Genomic DNA, 21,658 nt, shown 5'->3' with positions numbered 1-21,658 from the left:
GAAAATATATATGAGAGCTATATTCAAATCTGTACCGATTTCCATAAAAAATGGCAAATATATTTTCTAATCAAAATCCCGTCACATATTCCAAATTTCTTTGGAATCGAACATTCATATCGTGTATGGTGCATAAAATACATGAAATCGGTCAAAAATATATATGAGAGCTATATCCAAATCAGAACCGATTTTAATATAATTTGACTAATTTATTTTCTAATCAAAATCCCGTCACACATTCCCAATTTCATTGGAATCGAATATACATGTCGTGTTTGGTGCATCAAATATATATGTTAGCTGTACCCAAACCGAAATATATATGTTAGCTATACCCAAACCTCATCCGATATCAATATAATTTGGCAATTTTTTTTCTGGTGCCAGATTTCATCTTTCCAAATATGTGAAATCGGCCGAGAATACATATGGGAGCTATAATGAAATCTGAGCGAATTTGAATATAATTTGTCTAATTTATTTTTGTACCAAATTTAGTCACTCATGGCGAATTTCATTTCATGAAATATGGGAAATCGGCGGAAAATATTTGACTAATTTATAATTTGACTAATTTATATTCTAATCAAAATCCCGTCGCATATTCCAATTTTTTTTTGGAATCGACCATACATATCGTGTATGGTGCATAAAATACATGAAATCGGTCGAAAATATATATGAGAGCTATATCCAAATCTGAACCGATTTTAACATAATTTGACTAATTTATTTTCTAATCAAAATCCCGTCACACATTCCCAATTTCATTGGAATCGAACATACATATCGTGTTTGGTGCATCAAATAAACGAAATCGGTTGAATATATATATGGGAGCTATATCCAAATCTGAACCAATTTTAATATAATTTGACTAATTTATTTTCTAATCAAAATCCCGTCACATATTCCAAATTTTTTGGAATCGAACATACATATCATGTATGGTGCATAAAATACATGAAATCGGTCGAAAATATATATGAGAGCTATATCGAAATCAGAACCGATTTTTATATAATTTGACTAATTTATTTTCTAATCAAAATCCCGTCGCCCATTCCCAATTTCATTGGAATCGAACATACATGTCGTGTTTGGTGCATCAAATAAACGAAATCGGTTGAAGATATATATGGGAGCTATATCCAAATCTGAACCGATTTTAATATAATTTGACAAATGTATATTCGTTTTAATTTCCGCTACACATTCCAAATTTCATTGAAATTAGAGATACATAGCGCGTTTGGTGCATCAAATACATGAAATCGGTCGAAAATATATATGGGAGCTATATCCAAATCTGAACCGATTTCAATATAATTTGATAAATTTATTTTCGGATCAAATCCCGTTAAACATTCCAAATTTCATTGGAATCAAACATTCATATCATGCTTGAGGCATCAAATGAACGAAATCGGTCGAAAATATATATGGTAGCTATACCCAAATCTGAACCGATTTCAATATAACTTGGGAAATCAATTTTTTAGATAAAATGCATAATTGAAATTTGGGATACATAGCGTGTTTGGTGCATCAAATGCTTGAAATCGCGAAAATATATATAGGAGCTATATCCAAATCTGAACCGATTTCAATATAATTTGACAAATTTACTTTTGTTCCAAATTCCGTTGCGCATTCCAAATTTGGAATGTGCATACAAAATCTAAATTTTTGGAAGGTACCTCCGATTCTGATGCTATATCTCCCCTTCCAAGTGGAATTTCAAAAATGTACATAGTCTATGTTACTTTCAGGCGATGTTGCAGTATCAAGGAAATTTTCAGGAAAATCTGTTCAGCGGTTTTCGAGTCCATAAATTACAAACAAACAAACATACAAACACTTTCCTCTTTTATTTATATACTAGCTGAACCCGGTGCGCTTCGCTACCCATTTTGATTCTATATGCATTCAAAATTTTATTTACGAATATATGTTGGTTAAAAAAAAAAAAAAAACAAATTCAAAAATTAAAAAAAAAATTATTGCATGCGTAAATAACCAAAACCATTAGAAAATCGGTAACATGACATACATACACGAAGGGTTTGTCCTTCGGATTTAGTTATTTCATAGCAAATACCAACTGCAATCTTTTGAAGTTGAGTGACATTTCTATGCAATTAGTGAATTCGAGATAGCAACATACTTCGCCGTAATAAGCGCATTTCAAATCAATTGTTGTGTTGTTTTTTAGTGTTAGCCTAAGGCGTTGTGGGTCAATGGTTCTTATTAAAATCATATCCCAATCTGATCCGATTTAAATATAATTTAAAAAAAATACTTTTACACCAAACTCCGCCATACCTTTCATATTTCATTGAAATTGGTGCGTCAGATATGTGAAATCGGCCGGTAATATATATATATGGGAGCTATATCCAAATCTTAACTAATTTCCAATTAATTTGTCACATTTATTATTGTAACCAAATTCTGCCACACATTCTGAATTTCATTGGTATCGGTCATATATATCATGTTTGGTGCATAACATATATGAAATCGGCCGAAATATATATGTTAGCTATATCCGAACCTCAACTGATTTCAATATAATTTGGCAATTTTTTCTGGTGCCAGATTTTGTCTCTCTCGGTTTGGGTGCATCAAATATGTGAAATCGGCTGAGTATATATATGGGAGCTATAATCAAATCAGAGCGTATTTGAATATAATTTACAACAATTTTATTTTTGTACCAAATTTAGCCAATGAAATTCCAATGAAATTTGGAATGTTTAACGGGATTTGATCCGAAATTAAATTTATCAAATTATATTGAAATCGGTTCAGATTTGGATATAGCACCCATATACATTTTCGACCGATTTCATGTATTTGACGCACCAAACGCGCTATGTATTTCTAATTTCAATGAAATTTGGAATGTTTAGCGGAAATCAAAACGAATATACATTTGTCAAATTATATTGAAATCGGTTCACCAGAAAAAATTGCATCAGAAAAAATTGCCAAATTATATTGAAATCAGTTGAGGTTTGGATATAGCTAACATACCGCATATGTCCTTTGGAGTTAAGAAAGAAAAAATATAACTATTTATTGGTTGTGGTGGACGCGTTTTCGAAATTTGTTTGGTTATCGTCAATCATCAGTATTCGGAAACCCAGAAAGGATGATAACTGACCGAGGTAGAGCATTTACTTCAAATTCATTTAAAGCTTATTGTCAGGAGGAAAATATACAACATCTTTTGATAGCAACTGGGGTACCGCGACGAAATGGGCAAGTTGAGATAATAAATAGGATTGTCATAACAGTGTTATCAAAACTGTTCACAGAAAATCCCCAAAACTGGTACAAGCATGTTGATAGAGTCCAGCAGTGCATAAACAATACTCCCTCAAGAAGTACAAAATTTTCTCCATTTAAAATACTAACCGGACCAGACATGAAAGTAAAGAATCTCGACAATATTCGACATATTATTGAAGAGGAAGCTCTAGTTGAACTTGATCAAGAGAGAGAACAAATAAGAAATGTTTAAAAAGAGAATTTAATAAAAATAGAACAAGGGCAAAAGAATATAAACCAGGTGATCTTGTCGCAATTAAGCGTACACAATTTGGGTCAGGATTAAAGGTTAAACCAAAATATTTAGGACTTTACAGGGTTATTAAGAAATTAAACCATGATCGATTCCAAGTCGAAAAGATAGGTGAAGGCAAAGGTCCAGGTAAAGTTAACACTGTGGCTGAGTACATGAAGATATGGAGCACGTCATTCGGGTCGAATGATACTTCAGGATGGCCGAATGTGGAACAGGGCATAACAGACGAAACACACGCTGTACGTTCAATCTTAAAAAATACAACTCTACATTAAATACGAGTAGACAAGGACTGAAATATGTACCAAAAACAGAGATAACCATAGATTAACTTGGAACTGGAGATATAGCATCAGAATCGGTTTTTGTTTACACTTTGGTTAATGTAAATTTTGCATTGCGTAGAAGTTAGCTTTACATTTGACTGCTGGGAGCTAACTTAAAGTTGTTTTTTTTGTAGTTATCTACTCAGTTGACGACAGGGCAATAACACAATTCTAATGACCATTAAGTCATACATACATTCAATATACACACAGAAACAACGCAATCGCACCCAAGCACAAGAGAGCAAAAATAATCAGTGAGTGAAAACAACCCTTATTTCATGCACAAAGAGTGGAAGGCGTAAGTGCAAGGCGTTAGAACGAGAGAGTAAGCGAGAGAATATGGCGTGGTAGCAGCTTTAAACTTTCATTTTAAATTTTCAACGATTTGTCGAGACGAGGAAAATATGGCGTATCTGTTAAGTTATGAAGTTCAATTTTAAATTCTTTAACGATTTCTTAAAAATTTAATCTTTTGAGTTAAGTTCTAAAGTTCTAAAGCTTTTTGTAAAGTTGAGGTGAAATATCCCTAAAAGTTTTAGTTTAGTACAGAAGTTTTATTGTTTGGGAACTATGATCAGTATTGCATTTGGTTTGAAAATTTACTAAAGCTTTAAAATTAAAAGTTGCATTTAGTGGCTCCCAAACCTTTAAGTACTAGCTTTGCAAATACAGTTTGAGAATTCCCTATTTCTATTAAAATTTCTTATTGTTAAAGTTTTAAAGTTGAAATAAATATTTAAGTTTGAAAATCATATGTATATAATTTGAGAACTACTGTCATTGTATGTGTAAATATTAATATCTGTATGTGTAAATATTAATTTATTCAGAGTTTATTCTTACTTTTGAAGAGTTTATATATTTAAGAAAATTGAATTTCCCTTTTAATAATTTTAAAACATACATATTATATTTTTACATTTTAAATTTAAACATTACAATATTCAGTATGGACATAAAGACAATATTAGGTATGACAGTAAATGACCTAAAACCGAGTTAGAAACATTGAGCTTAACATCAGAAGGAAATCGGTCGGATTTACAGCAACGACTGTTAGAGCATTACAAACTTGTTGCTTATAATTCAGAATCGGACTACGATGACGCCGCTTCATGTAATGTACCCAAGCCAGCACAGTGCAGAAGTCTTTTTACATTAAGAGATGTAGAAGATTCATTTACACCATTTTCAGGTACAGACAGTATTAATATTAACCATTGGTTGGATGACTTTGAAGAAAATGCAGAAACTTTAGGTTGGAATGGCATACAAAAATTTATTTATTGCAAAAGAAAAAATGCACGTATACGAACAAATTAGGGGCTCAACTTACCAGGCAACAACCTCAAAGTTTACTCCGAAGTTCAAAGAGGAAAATGTATCTCGTGAAGCAAAAATGCAAAAAAGGTGTTTCAAGTGTGGAGAAATAGGTCATTCAGCAAACGTTTGTAAGAGTAATAGCATAATATGCTTTAAATGTGGGGAATGAGGTCATAAAGCAAATTCATGTAAAAAACATAAACCACACGAAATAAAATCATACAATGAGAACTCTTGCATGATCCAAGAAGTTAAAAATGTAGTTGAGAAAATAAAATTGGCGATTCATAATCGCAATTTTAAAGAACTAAATATAAAAGGCATAAATTTTTCAGCTATAATTGATACGGGTAGCGATATTTCTATAATTCGCACAGACATCTTCAAAAAATTGGACATATTAGAATTTACAAAAGAAGAGCGCAAGTTCATAACAGCTGGAGATTATACCCTCGTAACGGTGGGATATTTTTATGCAAATGTGAATGTAGAAAATATTGACCTCAGGATTCAATTTTTTATTGCTAACAATTTTGTTTACACAGCAGCGCCTGGAAATGATATTTTACAATATGTTGATATAGAAATGACGTCAGATGGCGCAACATTAAGGAAAAAGCATAAGGTTAGGGGGGAAGGAAGTGATGGGTTTTTGTCGGAACTTGGAGATGATTTTGAATCTCTTTGTTTTACATTAAAGTCGAAAGAGATAAATGTTGATTTAGGTCATTTGAGTAAAGAAAATAGCCATAAAGTAAGAGAAATAGTAACTTTTTACGAACCAAAGAGAATTCAGCCATCGCCAACCAAAATGAAGATCATTTTATCCGATGATATACCAGTTTTTCAGAGACCTCGTAGAATTCCCCTCAGCGATCAACAGGTTGTAGAAGAGCAAATCGAACAGTGGCTGCATGACGGAATAATTCAGCAAAGTTTTTCCGAATATGCATCACCCATTGTTTTGGTGCCAAAGAGAGATGGAAATTGAATGAAAAAATAATTAGAGATGATTTCCATATGCTTATGCGCTTATCGATGATATTTTACATAAACTACAGTCAGCGAAAATATATACGACTCTAGATTTAAAAAACGGATTTTTTCATGTGTCTCTCGAAGAAAATTCAAGAAAATATACTTCATTCGTTTTTATATGTACCATTTGGAATCTCGAATGCACCAGCAGTATTTTCACGATTCGTGTTTTCCATTTTTAGAGAGATGATCCAAGCTGGAATCGCAATCGTGTATATGGACGATATTATTATACCATCGATGACAGAGGAAGAAGGGCTTGAAATTAAAAACAGTCCTTAAAATAGCAGAAAGTCACAACTTAAAGATAAAATGGGAAAAATGTCAGATTTTGTGTAAACGTGTCAACTTTTTGGGCTACATAATTGAGGATTCCACAATTAAACCTTCAACTGAGAAAACATCTGCAATAGTTAAGTTTCCTATACCCAGAGACAGAAAATCTCTTGAGAGGTTTTTAGGCATAACTTCGTATTTTAGAAGATTTGTGTGCAATTATGCATTAATTGCTACACCTTTAACAGATCTGTTGAAAAAGGATGTAGCTTTTAGGATGGGAGAGCCAGAATTCCTTGCATTTGAACAATTGAAATCTAAGTTGGTAAATTTCCCTGTTTTAAATCTGTTTAGACCTAAAGCTATAACTGCTCTTACAAAAAGATTCGGATGACCAGCAACTACACCCAATAGAATATATGAGTCGCAAAACTTCTGAGGCCGAACAAAAATATCATTCATATGAGCTAGAGGTTTTAGCTATTGTGGAGGCACTAAAGAAATGGAAAGCATGAAGTTCAAATTGGTGACGGATTGCAATGCATTCGCTATGACTATGAAGAAATTGGACGTTCCTCTTAGAGTGTCTAGATGGGCAATGTTTTTGCAGGAATTCGATTTTGCAATCGAACATCGTCCAGGGAATAAGATGAAGCATGTGGATGCACTGAGTAGAGTTTCATGTTTATTAGTAGAGGATTCAGTCAAATATCGCCTTAAAAATGGTCAAATCAATGATGATCGTTTAAAAGCAATAAAGAAAGTGCTTGAAAAAGATAGGTATGAAGATTATTATATCAAACATGACCTTCTTTACAAAGATCCTAATAAAGAGCTCATAGTTATTCCGGCAGCAATGGAGGACTGTATTATTAAAATAGCACACAGAGAAGGACATTTTGGAGCCAAAAAAGACCCGTGAGTTAATTGAGCGAGAATTTTACATTCAGGACATCTCTCCAAAGGTAAATAGCGTAGTTCGCAATTGTGTAGAGTGTATTGTGAATGAAGGAAAACTAGGAAAATCTGATTGTTTCTTGAATCCTATCGATAAATCCAATTTGCCTTTAAAGACATACCAGATAGACCGCATATGTCCTTTGGAGTTAAGAAAGAAAAAATATAACTATTTATTGGTTGTGGTGGACGCGTTTTCGAAATTTGTTTGGTTATCGTCAATCATCAGTATTCGGAAACCCAGAAAGGATGATAACTGACCGAGGTACAGCATTCACTTCAAATTCATTTAAAGCTTATTGTCAGGAGGAAAATATACAACATCTTTTGATAGCAACTGGGGTACCGCGACGAAATGGGCAAGTTGAGATAATAAATAGGATTGTCATAACAGTGTTATCAAAACTGTTCACAGAAAATCCCCAAAACTGGTACAAGCATGTTGATAGAGTCCAGCAGTGCATAAACAATACTCCCTCAAGAAGTACAAAATTTTCTCCATTTAAAATACTAACCGGACCAGACATGAAAGTAAAGAATCTCGACAATATTCGACATATTATTGAAGAGGAAGCTCTAGTTGAACTTGATCAAGAGAGAGAACAAATAAGAAATGTTTAAAAAGAGAATTTAATAAAAATAGAACAAGGGCAAAAGAATATAAACCAGGTGATCTTGTCGCAATTAAGCGTACACAATTTGGGTCAGGATTAAAGGTTAAACCAAAATATTTAGGACTTTACAGGGTTATTAAGAAATTAAACCATGATCGATTCCAAGTCGAAAAGATAGGTGAAGGCAAAGGTCCAGGTAAAGTTAACACTGTGGCTGAGTACATGAAGATATGGAGCACGTCATTCGGGTCGAATGATACTTCAGGATGGCCGAATGTGGAACAGGGCATAACAGACGAAACACACGCTGTACGTTCAATCTTAAAAAATACAACTCTACATTAAATACGAGTAGACAAGGACTGAAATATGTACCAAAAACAGAGATAACCATAGATTAACTTGGAACTGGAGATATAGCAACAGAATCGGAGTGTCCTCCCAAAAATTTAGATTTTATATGCACATCAAATGAACGAAATCGGTCGAAAATATATATGGGAGCTATATCCAAATCTTAACCGATTGCAATATAATTTGGCAAACTTATTTTTGTTCCAAATTCCGGAATATGTCCCAAAAACAGAGATAACCATAGATTAACTTGGAACTGGAGATATAGCATCAGAATCGGAGTGCCCTCCCAAAAATTTAGATTTTATATGCACATCAAATGAACGAAACCGGTCGAAAATATATATGGGAGCTGCATCCAAATCTTAACCGATTGCAATATAATTTGGCAAGCTTATTTTTGTTCCAAATTCCGGAATATGTACCAAAAACAGAGATAACCATAGATTAACTTGGAACTGGAGATATAGCATCAGAATCTGAGTGTCCTCCCAAAAATTTAGATTTTATATGCACATCAAATGAACGAAATCGGTCGAAAATATATATGGGAGCTATATCCAAATCTTAACCGATTGCAATATAATTTGGCAAACTTATTTTTGTTCCAAATTCCGGAATATGTACCAAAAACAGAGATAACCATAGATTAACTTGGAACTGGAGATATAGCATCAGAATCGGAGTGTCCTCCCAAAAATTTAGATTTTATATGCACATCAAATGAACGAAATCGGTCGAAAATTTATATGGGAGCTATATCCAAATCTTAACCGATTGCAATATAGTTTGGCAAACTTATTTTTGTTCCAAATTCCGGAATTTGTAAGGTCCTAAATATTTTGGTTTAACCTTTAATCCTGACCCAAATTGTGTACGCTTAATTGCGACAAGATCACCTGGTTTATATTCTTTTGCCCTTGTTCTATTTTTATTAAATTCTCTTTTTAAACATTTCTTATTTGTTCTCTCTCTTGATCAAGTTCAACTAGAGTTTCCTCTTCAATAATATGTCGAATATTGTCGAGATTCTTTACTTTCATGTCTGGTTCGGTTAGTATTTTAAATGGAGAAAATTTTGTACTTCTTGAGGGAGTATTGTTTATGCACTGATGGACTCTATCAACATGCTTGTACCAGTTTTGGAGATTTTCTGTGAACAGTTTTGATAACACTGTTATGACAATCCTATTTATTATCTCAACTTGCCCATTTCGTCGCGGTACCCCAGTTGCTATCAAAAGATGTTGTATATTTTCCTCCTGACAATAAGCTTTAAATGAATTTGAAGTGAATGCTGTACCTCGGTCAGTTATCATCCTTTCTGGGTTTCCGAATACTGATGATTGACGATAACCAAACAAATTTCGAAAACGCGTCCACCACAACCAATAAATAGTTATATTTTTTCTTTCTTAACTCCAAAGGACATATGCGGTCTATGTGGTTTGTCTTTAAAGGCAAATTGGATTTATCGATAGGATTCAAGAAACAATCAGATTTTCCTAGTTTTCCTTCATTCACAATACACTCTACACAATTGCGAACTACGCTATTTAGCTTTGGAGAGATGTCCTGAATGTAAAATTCTCGCTCAATTAACTCACGGGTCTTTTTTGGCTCCAAAATGTCCTTCTCTGTGTGCTATTTTAATAATACAGTCCTCCATTGCTGCCGGAATAACTATGAGCTCTTTATTAGGATCTTTGTAAAGAAGGTCATGTTTGATATAATAATCTTCATACCTATCTTTTTCAAGCACTTTCTTTATTGCTTTTAAACGATCATCATTCATTTGACCATTTTTAAGGCGATATTTGACTGAATCCTCTACTAATAAACATGAAACTCTACTCAGTGCATCCACATGCTTCATCTTATTCCCTGGACGATGTTCGATTGCAAAATCGAATTCCTGCAAAAACATTGCCCATCTAGACACTCTAAGAGGAACGTCCAATTTCTTCATAGTCATAGCGAATGCATTGCAATCCGTCACCAATTTGAACTTCATGCTTTCCATTTCTTTAGTGCCTCCACAATAGCTAAAACCTCTAGCTCATATGAATGATATTTTTGTTCGGCCTCAGAAGTTTTGCGACTCATATATTCTATTGGGTGTAGTTGCTGGTCATCCGAATCTTTTTGTAAGAGGATACCACCATAACCACACATACTAGCATCCGTGTGAACCTTAGTTATAGCTTTAGGTCTAAACAGATTTAAAACAGGGAAATTTACCAACTTAGATTTCAATTGTTCAAATGCAAGGAATTCTGGCTCTCCCATCCTAAAAGCTACATCCTTTTTCAACAGTTCTGTTAAAGGTGTAGCAATTAATGCATAATTGCACACAAATCTTCTAAAATACGAAGTTATGCCTAAAAACCACATACTAGCATCCGTGTGAACCTCAGTTATAGCTTTAGGTCTAAACAGATTTAAAACAGGGAAATTTACCAACTTAGATTTCAATTGTTCAAATGCAAGGAATTCTGGCTCTCCCATCCTAAAAGCTACATCCTTTTTCAACAGATCTGTTAAAGGCGTAGCAATTAATGCATAATTGCACACAAATCTTCTAAAATACGAAGTTATGCCTAAAAACCTCTCAAGAGATTTTCTGTCTCTGGGTATAGGAAACTTAACTATTGCAGATGTTTTCTCAGTTGAAGGTTTAATTGTGGAATCCTCAATTATGTAGCCCAAAAAGTTGACACGTTTACACAAAATCTGACATTTTTCCCATTTTATCTTTAAGTTGTGACTTTCTGCTATTTTAAGGACTGTTTTTAATTTCAAGCCCTTCTTCCTCTGTCATCGATGGTATAATAATATCGTCCATATACACGATTGCGATTCCAGCTTGGATCATCTCTCTAAAAATGGAAAACACGAATCGTGAAAATACTGCTGGTGCATTCGAGATTCCAAATGGTACATATAAAAACGAATGAAGTATATTTTCTTGAATTTTCTTCGAGAGACACATGAAAAAATCCGTTTTTTAAATCTAGAGTCGTATATATTTTCGCTGACTGTAGTTTATGTAAAATATCATCGATAAGCGCATAAGCATATGGAAATTATCTCTAATTATTTTTTCATTCAATTTCCATCTCTCTTTGGCACCGAAACAATGGGTGATGCATATTCGGAAAAACTTTGCTGAATTATTCCGTCATGCAGCCACTGTTCGATTTGCTCTTCTACAACATGTTGATCGCTGAGGGGAATTCTACGAGGTCTCTGAAAAACTGGTATATCATCGGATAAAATTATCTTCATTTTGGTTGGCGATGGCTGAATTCTCTTTGGTTCGTAACTATTTACTATTTCTCTTACTTTATGGCTATTTTCTTTACTCAAATGACCTAAATCAACATTTATCTCTTTCGACTTTAATGTAAAACAAAGAGATTCAAAATCATCTCCAAGTTCCGACAAAAACCCATCACTTCCTTCCCCCCTAACCTTATGCTTTTTCCTTAATGTTGCGCCATCTGACGTCATTTCTATATCAACATATTGTAAAATATCATTTCCAGGCGCTGCTGTGTAAACAAAATTGTTAGCAATAAAAAATTGAATCCTGAGGTCAATATTTTCTACATTCACATTTGCATAAAAAATCCCACCGTTACGAGGGTATAATCTCCAGCTGTTATGAACTTGCGCTCTTCTTTTGTAAATTCTAATATGTCCAATTTTTTGAAGATGACTGTGCGAATTATAGAAATATTGCTACCCGTATCAATTATAGCTGAAAAATTTATGCCTTTTATATTTAGTTCTTTAAAATTGCGATTATGAATCGGCAATTTTATTTTCTCATCTACATTTTTAACTTCTTGGATCATGCAAGAGTTCTCATTGTATGATTTTATTTCGTGTGGTTTATGTTTTTTACATGAATTTGCTTTATGACCTGATTCCCCACATTTAAAGCATATTATGCTATTACTCTTACAAACGTTTGCTGAATGACCTATTTCTCCACACTTGAAACACCTTTTTTGCATTTTTGCTTCACGAGATACATTTTCCTCTTTGAACTTCGGAGTAAACTTTGAGGTTGTTGCCTGGTAAGTTGAGCCCCTAATTTGTTCGTATACGTCCATTTTTTCTTTTGCAATAAATAAATTTTTGTATGCCATTCCAACCTAAAGTTTCTGCATTTTCTTCAAAGTCATCCAACCAATGGTTAATATTAATACTGTCTGTACCTGAAAATGGTGTAAATGAATCTTCTACATCTCTTAATGTAAAAAGACTTCTGCACTGTGCTGGCTTGGGTACATTACATGAAGCGGCGTCATCGTAGTCCGATTCTGAATTATAAGCAACAAGTTTGTAATGCTCTAACAGTCGTTGCTGTAAATCCGACCGATTTCCTTCTGATGTTAAGCTCAATGTTTCTAACTCGGTTTTAGGTCATTTACTGTCATACCTAATATTGTCTTTATGTCCATACTGAATATTGTAATGTTTAAATTTAAAATGTAAAAATATAATATGTATGTTTTAAAATTATTAAAAGGGAAATTCAATTTTCTTAAATATATAAACTCTTCAAAAGTAAGAATAAACTCTGAATAAATTAATATTTACACATACAGATATTAATATTTACACATACAATGACAGTAGTTCTCAAATTATATACATATGATTTTCAAACTTAAATATTTATTTCAACTTTAAAACTTTAACAATAAGAAATTTTAATAGAAATAGGGAATTCTCAAACTGTATTTGCAAAGCTAGTACTTAAAGGTTTGGGAGCCACTAAATGCAACTTTTAATTTTAAAGCATTAGTAAATTTTCAAACCAAATGCAATACTGATCATAGTTCCCAAACATTAAAACTTCTGTACTAAACTAAAACTTTTAGGGATATTTCACCTCAACTTTACAAAAAGCTTTAGAACTTTAGAACTTAACTCAAAAGATTAAATTTTTAAGAAATCGTTAAAGAATTTAAAATTGAACTTCATAACTTAACAGATACGCCATATTTTCCTCGTCTCGACAAATCGTTGAAAATTTAAAATGAAAGTTTAAAGCTGCTACCACGCCATATTCTCTCGCTTACTCTCTCGTTCTAACGCCTTGCACTTACGCCTTCCACTCTTTGTGCATGAAATAAGGGTTGTTTTCACTCACTGATTATTTTTGCTCTCTTGTGCTTGGGTGCGATTGCGTTGTTTCTGTGTGTATATTGAATGTATGTATGACTTAATGGTCATTAGAATTGTGTTATTGCCCTGTCGTCAACTGAGTAGATAACTACAAAAAAAACAACTTTAAGTTAGCTCCCAGCAGTCAAATGTAAAGCTAACTTCTACGCAATGCAAAATTTACATTAACCAAAGTGTAAACAAAAACCTTGGCATTCTTTTTTAGAAGTATTGAGAGAACCAAGCCAATTGAAAAACAAACGGCTCCAAAGCCCTCAATATATTTAATTTATTTAGGGTCATTGTTAAAATTTATGGAGTAGATGTATAAAATGGGTTATGGACAGGAGATAGTAACTCTAATTAAAAGAATAAATTCAATTTTTAGATTATTTTATGTTTATAACAATCACCATTTATATCGATTTTATAAATTAATATACGAAAGTATATAATAACTAACATACTAAAACTAAATATTGGTTTATTATTAACTTTTGTATTATTTTATTTAAATAATTTTTAATAATGTCGATAACTATCGGCTTCATGCAGATTAAATTAGCCAACGGCCACCGACGCCGCCCAATTTTTAATGCCGTCGTCTTTAGTTAACGTCTCAGACATTCAATTAGTAAACAAACCCGCGTGTCATCGTTCGCATAAAAATTTAATTGTTTGTTAAAACTTTCGAATGGTATAGTGTTTTCTTCGGAATTAAAATTGATTTAATGCTTTTGTGTGTGGTTGTTTTAAAATTTATTACAAAAAAATTATGAAAAGTTCAAGCAAGAGACATTTAAGGAGGCTTTTTAAAAAGAAAGAATATCTAGATGTCTCTCCCAGAAATTAGTCGCAAATCTCTTGGTTTAAAACCCATAGCTAAATGTAAGTAAATATTTTAGTATTTTTTTTTAATAAATTGCATTAATAAATTACATTACAGATCCCAATAAGGCGGAGGCATGCCAAAATTGTTTTAAGCAAATAAACAGTAAGTTGGAATAAACAAAAAACAAGTAAAAAAGCAGTAAAAGCCGGGCCGAACTTTTTATACCCTCCACCAATATGTGATTACAACAGACAGACGGACGTCGATAAATCGATTTACTATTTTTCACTGATCCAGAATATATATACTTCGTGGGGTCTAACATGAGTATTTCGGGGAGTTACAAACGGAATGACAAACTTAATATACCCTCAATAGTATGGTGGAGGGTATAATAACACTCAATAACCAATATATTTATGTACATATGTTTTTTATTCTCTTTCAGATACAACACAAAGTCTTCAAGGTAATTTCTTTTTAAAACCATTCAAATCCTTTAAAAAAACCCATTTTGATAATTTACATGACTATTATTTTTTATTCATAGAAACCATTACAACCCAAAACGATGTGATTATGAAAACTCTTTCTGAACATAAAGTGTTAACAGGAAGAATTTTATATCAGGAAGTGACTCAGAATAATTTGGACTTTACATTCCCTTTAGACTCTTTAAATGGCTTAAGCGATGAATTTATTAATTTTGGTTTTCAAAACCAAACATTTAATTTAAACTAGAAATATTTGATTTTTTTAAACCTACAAATGTACAAAATATTTATATAAGTTGTTTGTAATGTTGAAGTGATTTTTAATTTTCATTAGAATAAATTTTTGTGTTATTAAAATATACATTTTTAAACCCATTTTATTTTAGTTACAAATAGTGATTATAAAGCCAACGTGTAAACAACTAACTTTTAGTTGACTGAAATTTAAGTAACGTATAGTTAGTTAAAAAAAAAAACAACTTAAAGCTTATTTAAATAAGTTAGTTTATAGCTAGCTCCAATGAGTTAACTTTAAGTTAATGGCTGGGTAGTTAACTTAAAGTTAACTAAAAGTAATGCAGAGCAGGACAATTGACTACTCCCTAGGACATCGCCATGTTAAAATAGTTAGTTAATTGCATGTAACAGTAATCCAAGTGTCAACCACCACTACTTGAGAAATAGTTAGCTTTCAATTAATTTAAAGTTAACTGAGTTGACGACAGGGTGTGCACTCAAATATCTCTTGCTATATTGCAAGCACACACGCTTTTATGTTTTACTTGCGTCTTTATGCAAAATGTTTCTCAAAAAGTTCTCTCTCTAAAGCTTTAAAGTTTTAGTTCAAATTTTAACGTATTTTAAAAGCTTTCGTATTCACACACATACACAATCACTATATTTTCTGGAAATTTTCAGGCACAGTATAATGTATTTTCAATCAAATGTTTATTATTTTTTTTTAGACAGTTCAAAACTTTTCTTTCATTTCTCCACTTAGATAATGCATAATTTCTCCTCATACACAAGATTTTTCTCGTTTATGCATATTTCACTAAAGTTTTTTTTTTTTTCTCAAAAATTCAATTTTTTGAATTACTCAGTTTTTCTTTGAAACACAAATTGTTGTTTTTGATTCACAGTTCATAATTCGCATCAATTCTGCACACTCAGTTTAAAAACTCAATAGGCACCGGTACGAGGCCCCAAAATGTAGGATTTTAATAAAACACTTTAGACAACTTTAATGAATTGTTTATAATTAACTTTTATTCTTTTTTTAGTCCTTATAATTATAAGCGAAATTAATGTTTAGCGGTGTAAGACTACTGTTAAGTGCAAGAAGATCTTAAAGACTAAATGCTCTTAAAAACTAATCAAAGTTACACAAAAGTTAATCTATGGTTATCTCTGTTTTTGGTACATATTTCAGCCCTTGTCCACTCGTATTTAATGTAGAGTTGTATTTTTAATATTGAACGTACTGCGTGTGTTTCGTCTGTTATGCCCTGTTCCCATATATATATATATATATATATATATATATATATATATAGGAACAGGCCCCAAAATGTAGGATTTTAATAAAACACTTTAGACAACTTTAATGAATTGTTTATAATTAACTTTTATTCTTTTTTTAGTCCTTATAATTATAAGCGAAATTAATGTTTAGCGGTGTAAGACTACTGTTAAGTGCAAGAAGATCTTAAAGACTAAATGCTCTTAAAAACTAATCAAAGTTACACAAAAGTTAATCTATGGTTATCTCTGTTTTTGGTACATATTTCAGCCCTTGTCCACTCGTATTTAATGTAGAGTTGTATTTTTAATATTGAACGTACTGCGTGTGTTTCGTCTGTTATGCCATAAAATAATAAACATTTGATTGAAAATACATTATACTGTGCCTGAAAATATATATATATATATATATATATATATACATATATATATTTATATACATATATATATATATATATATATATATATATATATATATATATATATAGCATAATTTTTTGTACAAACGGTCGTCATACCCCAAGTTAGGTTTTGAAAGGAAAAAGTAGTGCCCACGCCTACCTTTTAATCTAAATATATCTATTTAGTAGATATATAAAATAAAGTTGTGTTAGTTACTACGCTTATAACTTAAGAACCGCTGGACTGATTTTAACGATGCATACAAATTCGGAATTGTCTCCTCTCCGAAAAGGATAATATCAAAAACAAAAATCGCGTATAAATGTGATATACACTGCCTTTACACGGTGACATTTTTTAACCATGCCATTTTTTTTTGTTGGTAAAAGGTGTAGAGAGACAAGGATAGAAGAAAAAATTGCACGATAAGCCACCGCACAGGGTTACATGCCATTTTCTTTGCATTTCTCTTTTTGCTTCTTCCAAAATTTTTATGATTTTGACATTTCATATCGTTTCTTTATTGTAATTTTTGATGCGTTTCTTTTATTGTGATTTGATGTTTTTAGTGATTGAATTGTTTAGTGAATTATATGAAAATTAATTGGAAGTATTAAAAAAGTAAAAAAAGAAAGTTAAAATAAAAGTTAATAATGCAATATTTAACACCTCAATAACTTTTTCCATCATTTCTTCTTTAGATTCACACATTTAATTTTAAATCACTTCCTTATAAATATCTGTTACAAACAATTAGCTCTATACGAAATACTGAATAAAATAAAATGTCAGAAAAAATGCCAAGCACTATTATCGTAAAATGCCACCGTGTAAAGGCGCGAAGATTTACGCAGAAATTTTAAAAGAGAATTGATAAAAATGCCAGCTAAAAATTGCACCGTGTAAAGACAGTGATAGTAACATTTTCATTTTGACTTTTGAAATGTACAATAGTAATGTTTTATTTTGCATGATTTTTTTCCATTTTGACTTACTTTTTTCTAATGTACATTTGTAGTGTTTTTTATTTATATTTTATTTTTGAATTCGAATGTTAATACCAATTTATTTAATTGATTTGTTTTATTGTGTTGAATTCAGTGGATTTTTTTGTGAACAAAATATAGAATAATTTTTCTCCATATAGGGTAAGTGCGCCTAAGTTCGGCATGTCCCAGTAGTCGACAGTTTTGAAATTTAAACTTAAATAACTAAAAATGGAATTGACCAAATAATGAAATAATTGCAAAAAAAACGTGAGCAGTGTTCTCTGCTCTCTTTCTGTAAAAAACAATGAGCTCCGATCATTTATTACTTTTTCGTCAGTGAGTGTCTTCCAACGCGTGCGATAGTGCTTGTTTGTAAAGAAAAAATTAGTGGTGGCGTCAACTTAATAATCGATTTAAGTAAGTGAAATTTAATACTTTTGGAATCAGAAATATTTTATAATAGTAAATGACAGTCTAAAAATCATTTTATAACTTAAAAAGATACATAATCAAGCATTTTTCTCTTATATTATTTAATGCCGACATTAGGAACAGAAAAAAAGAGATTTGCCAGTAGTTGGTAGTAGTTGAAGGGGTGCCGATTACTAGAAAAATATAATGTTTGACCAATTTCACCAAAACTTGAGAAAAGTATTAAAAAATAATCCAAAAACTACTCAAATAAAAAACAGTTTTGATTCGGCAGTTGCTTTTATTTGAGCTTTTTGACCAACTTTTCTAAATTAAGTAGGTTTTTTTTTAAATCAGCTATTTGACGTTTTAGATATCGGTGGCATTTAAAAAAAAATTTTGGTTATCTAGAGGAAAAATATCAATTCACATATTCCAAATATAAGAAACATATTTTTTTATTTAATCTCATTTTTATTTTAATTGAAAATCCATACTATTCTTTATTTTCTACTTATATTTGGTTTAGAATGATAATTAAATAAAACAATATTTAAAAACGAAATTAGTTAATTAAGCTGTGAATTAGTATTACATCATTGTCTTATACTATTTGAAATAAAAAAATATACAAAATAATATTTTTTTTTTTAATGAAATTGCATATGCCGACTACTGACAAATAGACATGCCGAGCATTAGAAAATGGTGCCGACTACTGGCAAAAAAACTACTATTTTGGTAAAATTGCAAATTTTGCCAATTTAATAAAAACAAATTCAATTGTTGTTTATTATTTCGAAAACTAAACATAATAATGAATCTGAACAACTTTATTTTTCTGCAATTGAAAGATTTCACTCAGAATGTCGAAAGATTAAAACGCCTAAAAGTGCCGACTACTGGTACACTTACCTTACAATTTTTCACGAAAAAAAAAAATGAAATAAGTGTGAAATAGGATGTTAACTGATATCTACCCTTCAACTCCAGGGCCTACATCGTGGTTCAGCTGGAAGATGCGAACACATTTGAAAAAACAAAAATGACCGAAAAAGCTTAATGGGGCTCATTTCATGTGACAATAATCCGTCCAATGAGAGCTCAAAATGCAAAATTCTTTGGGAGTACAATCAGTAAAATATCAAATTTAAAGGGTGCAAAATAGTAGAACTAATGGAACTTTTAGTAAGAAAAGGATTTCTATCATTCCAGAAATTCTCCCCAAACATTCCAGATACCTTAAATCGCTTCTGCAGGTCATGAAATCGATCACAACTCACGGATGAGGGTACAACCCGATTTCATATTTATATAGCCATTGTATGATTTGAGCTATTTTTGGCGTCTTGGCCACTTTTTTAATTTTTTGGCCCTTATTTGGCATCTTTGTTTCTAAGAGTGTAGAGAACCTCTTCGCATAAATTTTGAAATTTTCAGAGTACGGTCATTCATCAATTGATTTGACTAAAATATTGTATTTATGCTACCCTGGGGTAGGGAACCATCATTCAGAAATTGCCACATAGGAATTTATTTAAGGAAAGTCCCCTCATTGGAATATCCCGAAGTCCACTTTCACATCTAATGCTAGGAACACAATTGGAGCGAACGACGAATTTTTTCGCGGCGTATGTTCGTCGTCAAAAATAAAACACATATGTGTATATGGAAGTGCACACAATCACGGCAAGGGCGAAAATTTCGTCGGTCGCCGCGAACTCATTTAGCTTTATTTCTATTTATTTCTATACCGGCGAACAAAACAGTACAAGGTGGCCATACTTGTACGAATTTTATGTGTTTTAGTAAATAAAGTTACTTTTTACTTTAAAATTTGTTATGGTCACTCTACTATCTGTTACTCGTATAAAAAAACATAATTAATTTGTTTATTTATTTGTGTACTTGCGCCTGAGTGAAGATGGATATCAGTGAATTTATAATAGAGAAGATGGACATAAGTGAAATTATAATAGAGAACGTAAAGAATTATGTGTTCTTGTATAATTCATTGTAGTCAACAAATGAGCAAAAAGTAAACAACTTCGTCAGCTGTTTTATAATTTCGTCGGTATTGTGTTCCATACGACGAATTTTCGCGGCTCATTTTGTCGCCGCGTAGGGCGAAATTCGTCGTTCGCTCCAATTGTGTTCCTAGCATAATGTGTGGTCAGAAAAGAAAATTTTGTATTCTATTGAATTTGTAACCCCCAAGAGAATATCGGTTGGGAACGTAGATTTGGGATGCACATTTATATGAAATAAATCGTGGAAACATGAACAAATTACAAATATAAGAAAGTAGCACGGGACCGAATATTTGTCGAATCGCCATTAAATTATACTATGATGAAAAATATGGACTTTATGGAGTCTCCAACTTACAATTTAAATGGCAAATAAAATAATTCCCATCTTACGGTAATGGGTGTAAAATAGTAATTATATTTGACTATTTTGAAGATATCGGTTTGAAAATTTTTACACGAGATACTATTGACTTTCCCTCCAACCCCATGGATTTATTTGGCGGCTGAGGAACTGACAACGCATGCTTCTAATTTTTTTTAATGTCCGTCCTACCATGAGTTAGGTTTTTATGCAAAGAAAAAAGTGACCATGCCCAATTTTACGTCCATTTTTCTATTTACCTAAAATCCTATTTGCCAAAATAATGAAGATATTTGCTCCACAGCGTAATCTTAACTCTCCCTACAAGCCTAGATATCTGTGTGGGTCAGAGGAGCAGCCCACACCCACTTTTTTAGATCTATATGTAAAATTTTTTAAAAAAGCTTAGTAAAACATCAGTTGAGAATGACTGGCCCGATTTAACTCATATTTTTTTGGTTATTTGTATTTACACTGAAAACGTTTTCAAGAAAGAAAATTTTGAGAAAAGTCTCAAAAAGAAGGTTGGCAGAACTGTATTAACTTTTCTATTTGGATATGGAATTTGGTGTAGAATTGTTTCAGATTGCCTTTTGGAATTGAAAATTCTTATTGAAAAAACCCGAGAAATGTTGCATATTTTGTGTACATGCCGTTATATGGTTACCATAACAAAGTGTTCAATTACTTCTAGAAGGATCAAAACATTTATTTATGATAGTTAAATTAAAGTCATATTTCCACGATTTCTATTTAAAAATTACTATCGATCCTGATGTCGGAAACTCCAAAAAAGTGACTAGATATGGAAATAATCCATCCAATGCAAAATTCATTGGGACTGCAATCAGTGAACTACCGAATATGAAGAGGCAATGTAATATGTGTATAGAGAATCATTTGTACAAAATATGTTTCAGGTTGGTCTGCATTGTGATATAGCCC

General features: G+C 31.9%; 1 protein-coding gene across 1 annotated transcript; it reads left to right on the top strand.

Annotated features, from left to right (window-relative positions):
* The first annotated feature begins 14,284 nt into the window (after positions 1-14,284).
* LOC101888452 (uncharacterized) lies at positions 14,285-15,293 on the top strand. Its single transcript, XM_059118436.1, has 4 exons — positions 14,285-14,555; positions 14,614-14,661; positions 14,948-14,968; positions 15,050-15,293. The coding sequence occupies exons 1-4, from the start codon at positions 14,501-14,503 to the stop codon at positions 15,238-15,240; spliced, it is 315 nt and encodes a 104-aa protein (XP_058974419.1). The 5' UTR covers positions 14,285-14,500; the 3' UTR covers positions 15,241-15,293.
* The last annotated feature ends 6,365 nt before the right edge of the window (positions 15,294-21,658 follow it).

The sequence above is a fragment of the Musca domestica genome, unplaced genomic scaffold, assembly GCF_030504385.1.
Source record: "Musca domestica strain aabys unplaced genomic scaffold, Musca_domestica.polishedcontigs.V.1.1 13, whole genome shotgun sequence".
Classification (NCBI taxonomy): domain Eukaryota; kingdom Metazoa; phylum Arthropoda; class Insecta; order Diptera; family Muscidae; genus Musca; species Musca domestica.
Note: the sequence above shows the minus strand (reverse complement) of the source record. Positions and strands in the feature narration are given on the sequence as shown.

Bases quoted from the DNA above. Each gene is read 5' to 3' on its own strand.
- LOC101888452 (XM_059118436.1), top strand. From the start codon at position 14,501: ATGTCTCTCCCAGAAATTAGTCGCAAATCTCTTGGTTTAAAACCCATA. The intron at 14,556-14,613 runs GTAAGTAAATAT...ATTACATTACAG, and splicing joins TTTAAAACCCATAGCTAAAT to ATCCCAATAAGGCGGAGGCA. The intron at 14,969-15,049 runs GTAATTTCTTTT...TTTTATTCATAG, and splicing joins TACAACACAAAGTCTTCAAG to AAACCATTACAACCCAAAAC.